Source organism: Telmatherina bonti (genome assembly GCF_933228915.1).
Source record: "Telmatherina bonti genome assembly, chromosome: 9".
NCBI classification, from domain to species: domain Eukaryota; kingdom Metazoa; phylum Chordata; class Actinopteri; order Atheriniformes; family Telmatherinidae; genus Telmatherina; species Telmatherina bonti.
This window is the reverse complement of record NC_136627.1, coordinates 14,837,080-14,841,760: the sequence shown is the minus strand read 5'-3', so window position 1 is coordinate 14,841,760 and position 4,681 is coordinate 14,837,080. Positions and strand designations below refer to the sequence as shown.

The following is a 4,681-nucleotide window of genomic DNA, read 5'->3' as shown; positions in this document are numbered from 1 at the left end:
AAACAGTATTATTTTTATTGTCATTTCCGAAATGTATGAAGTAAAACCTTGTGAAAAAGGACTTTTTGTATAGGAAAATGTGACCAAATAAATGTTTTTACCTCTTGAGTACTCCTCCATTGCCTGCCTTTGGTTTCAATGAAGTGCCATATAGAAGGAATGAAGGAAGACAGGTATGCAAAAGAACAGCAGCATAGTCTTAAGAATAACTTGCATTTACACACGACTCTGTTGCAAAGTTAAAAACAAACCCTTTCAAGTTTCTGACAACTAAGCACACACTTCCAACCTGTACCTGTTATGTTATTTTAGTCTTTTTTATTTATTTATTTATTTATTTGTGCCTCAAGTATTATGTGACTGAGGTTTTTTTTCACTGATTTTCATCTTTTTTCTTTATACCAGATTTGGTCATTTTTTCAGAATTGAACTTTCAAAACTGAAATAGTTCAGGTCGTCAATAATTTCCCTTTAATCACAATTAAACTATTCTTTTCTTTAATGTTGTCCTAATTTAACGTAGGGCTCAACATAAAGGCTATATAGTTTGTGCTGCTTAATACTTCAAATACAAGATGGTATTGATTTATTTGTCTGTGCTGATGTATTACCATACACAAAGCAAGCATAAACTAGCAAATGTGTTCATACAGGATAATAAAGAAGCCTGAAAGGTTCAACATTTTTTCCCTAAAGATCACAAGTTTTATTTCTGCTACCGCAGAAAGAACTAGAAATTGTGCCCCTCAAGGTTCAAACCAACGTGCAACGCCAGATGCTGCAAGTGGAGAGGTCCTTATGTTCTTTGTTCAAGATATTGAAACACTGTTTAAACTACAATGTTTCCACCAAACTGCAAAACTTTTTTTCTTTGCATAATTGAAACAAAGAAACAAAAACTACCACTGTTAGGGGGGAAAGAGCAAATGGGACCAGAGACCATGCACTGTACATGCCAGGCTTTTTGTAGGCAGTGAAACTTTGTGGGGACACACTAAGTGTGGAAAACATCTTCATAAGAGCAGAAAACTAAAAAAAAGCAGGAAGTTTTGGTGCATATAACCCACGCGTCTTCAATGACAGAAGCTGTCCTACTAGAAGCTGTTTTTTTTTTTCAACAGACCAAATAAATTTTTAAAAAAAAGATGCAGCAGTTCAAACATAACACGGCAGAAAGTCATTATCGTTGTGCTTTTCTAGGAGTAAGCATGGTCTGCGTGCTCAAGTGCAAGAAAAGATTCCACTTCTAGTTTTCAATGACAGCACTCACCTTGCTTTGTAAGAAAATCTGTCTGGAGGCTGTTGTCAAATCTTTGTAGTTTTATCCACCAAAACTCTGTTAGCATGTAAACAAGAGGCCCGAAGCAACAAAACCTGTATTTTACCTTCTCAGACTTGTGGTGTAAACAGGACCCCGATGCACCAAAGAGACAAATGGACAGATTCTGCTGATAAAAAATACATTTCTACCTCTGCTGGTGGCAACGCTAAGACCACTTAGACTTTAAACCAATCATCCTCTGATAAAGTTTAGTTTTTATTAGTTACATATTAGGTTTTTTTTTTTTACTGTAAGATGCAAATCATTTTGTATAGTTTGAAAACTTAAGAAACTGCAGCATGGCTTGAATTAACCAAATGACAAATGCAGTCGCTGATATGCTTATATTAATGTAACACCCTTATTACTACACTTTTGTTGTAATTTTAACATAAAATAATATTTTCTAATAATAAGTAATGTAACTCTTTTCATTTCATTAATTTTAATTGTGAAATTTATCTCTGCATTTAAGCCATCTCTATATGATTTAACAGGTTAAGGGGTTTTTGTTTGGTTAGTCTTTCGTTTCTGGTCTTGGTCCAGTCAGGGTTGGTCGGTTCCTAAGTTATTGTTTTAGTTATGTGATGTCATGTCAGAAAATGGATCACTGGTATATATACTGACAGGTGCCAAAAACCACAACAGAAAAATAAATAAAAATGTTATTTCAAACTGTTGAGAGTACTGACAGCAGTGGGAAATAAAGCTTTTTTTTTTTTTTTTTAAAATTTTAAAATTTGTTTTTTTCCAGAACAGTGGTTCATTGTTGCGGCTACCTGATTGTAGAAGTTGGAGGGATGGGTGCAGAGAGATGTGTGAGGTCCGGTGTGATGGATATGGCTTTTTCTAGTACCGGTAACTTCCTGAGTGCAGATCTCTGTGAGTGGGGTTTGGATGGGATCTGTTTTATGATCTGGGAGAGATCATTATTGTGGATTCAATGAGCATATTTGCTCTCATTTCATGAATAGAGAGTTCTGGTTTCATGTTCATGTTTTATGTTCAGGAGCTCCAGCCCAAATAATGAGCAGCATCCTCTTAGTTTTCAGCTCCCATCCACTACTACTGGGCTGTGTTTGTGTTCCTGTTTGTTGTCACAACTTCTCGTTGTTTACAGATTTTAAGTCACTATAAGGGTTGGCACCTGCCGTATATGTTGCTTTGACCTTTTTGGTCACAGTCCTAATATGGTAATTTGGTTGTGTTATATGCATAGTAAAGCACAGACACCTTGGTTGAATGCAAAAATAGCTTTTATTTCATGGATTTTATTCCTGAGATCAAATAAAAAAAGACTAATACAACTGAACACCATACAACAGATAGGGCTGTTGCTGCCACATAAACGTCCCCTGAGAGTTTTCTCTCATAATATTTTCATTCAGTAAGAAACCACATCTATTTAAATGCTGTTTTAAAAGAGTAGTGTAGGAGATTTTAGTAACACCTACGAATCACATTGCAAAAATAAGCTGGTTTATCATGTGTCAAAAGAAATTGAGAAATTTGAACTGTAATTAAGTGAAATTATCCGTCCATGCAGTGACATGCTTACACTTAGTAATATTTCCTGAAATAAGAAAATATATCTAGACCTTAAAAAAGTAAGAAATATCTTAAAAACAAATAGTGAAACATTCATTTCAAGTCCCTTAAGGCAAAAACCACTGAAAACTAGCCTGTTTGTGTTTCTTCTTATTATTTCTTTCTCACTATGACAGAAAAGATCTTTAAATTGTTATTATTATTCTTAATTTGAGACTTGATATTAATAGCCTTTTCTAAAAAAAAAAAAAAATTCTGCTTTTACATACAAATATATACAAAGCTCTCCATGACTGCCCTAACCCCTCAAATTTTCTTCTGTGTTAAACACAAAGGAACAACAAACGAGTAGGTTTCTTTGCTTCCTATTTAAACACTGAAAATTGTGCTGTATGCCTCCCGGCTGCCCCCTGCACACGTCTGTCCCTGAGGGGTCCTTTACAGAGATGCAAAGCTACCAGTTTCAGTTTCTGAACTTTTTTGACAGTCAAAGTCTCACATCTTAGTGAGGACTATCAATATCAATCACTTCAAAGCCATGGTTGTTGTGTCCATCTATGGAGTGGAGATGATGACCCTTGATGTTGTGGTAACAGTAGGCACAATGTGCTGTTGCTACTGGAACCACTTTGGAGAAGTTGGAAAAATCCACTCGGTACTTGCCCTCTTTGCTCCTGGAGATGATGGGCAGGAAGTTGTAGCCCCACATGATCTCCTGAGGAATGTAGGAGGTCCGTACTTGGCAGGTAGAGCTTGTGGACTCTGCTGTCCCATCCAAAAACACCACCAGTTCAAACTGTTGTTTGTGTACCGTGTCCACTGCCATCTCAAAAAAGGGACTGGTTTTGTCAATGATGTGATACAAGGTGAGAGGACACACGAAGAAGAGCGTGTCCTTCCCAGCATCCACCATGAAGTCAATGTTCACCTGATTCATGATGATCGTCTCCCCCTCTGGTGTAGTCGTGGTTCTAAGCAGCTTGCCGTAGATTTGGCTTCCAATCATCAGAGTTTTTCGCAGGTTGGCCACTCTGATTGACAGGCAAAGAGAGCCATTTTTGGGGCTGATGACAGCCATATCGCTAAATGTGATGGTTTTAGCCCTCTTTTTAGGCAAGGATATCTTGTAAAGAATGACTCCACACATGAAGCAGTTAATGACTGCTCCAAGGAGGGACTGGATGATAAGGAGGGCCACAGCACCTGGACACAGAGGCGTGAGTGCTCGCCCTCCATAACCAATTGTGGTTTGGGTTTCAAGCGAGTAGAGGAAGGCTGTCGTGAGTCCTGAAACATTGTCAACGCATGGAGTGTGATCTGGAAGGGGATTTTGCCATGTCAAGTCTCCATTATTTCGGGCAATGCAGTACCACAGCAGACCAAAAATGAACCAGCTGAGGGTGAAAGAGGCGGTGAAAAAAAAGAGGACAAAACGCCACCGGATTTCCACAAAAGTGGTCCAGAAGTCAGCAAGGAAAGCAAAGTGATTGGTGTACTTGATGTTTCCATATTCAACGTTACAACGGCCGTCTTTGGTCACCAGTCTGGTTCTGTGGCGTTTTCTCTCCGCTAAATAGTCCTGGAAGCGTTTGTTAAAGGAGCTCATCTTTTTCTCTGAGTCACCAACCTATGAGACAAAAAAATAAGTTAATGGACACTGAATGAATATAACAGCATGAAAGTTAAACATGATAATCTAAATCTCATGTGAAAACATTTAAACCTTGGTACTGAGTGCATAAATAATAGGAAATAAGTCTTTATTAAACTGCAAGTACTCTCACATTTAAGCTTCTCTGTCACGCTGCTGTT

The 4,681-nt window shown here is 37.7% G+C and overlaps 1 protein-coding gene across 1 annotated transcript; it reads right to left on the bottom strand.

Moving 5' to 3' along the window:
* Nucleotides 1-3,371: 3,371 nt before the first annotated feature.
* LOC306760127 (ATP-sensitive inward rectifier potassium channel 1-like) lies at nucleotides 3,372-4,475 on the bottom strand (the record flags this gene model as incomplete). Its single annotated transcript, XM_079245918.1, has 1 exon — nucleotides 3,372-4,475. One exon carries the CDS (start codon nucleotides 4,473-4,475, stop codon nucleotides 3,372-3,374), a length of 1,104 nt encoding a protein of 367 aa, XP_079102044.1.
* Nucleotides 4,476-4,681: the final 206 nt, after the last annotated feature.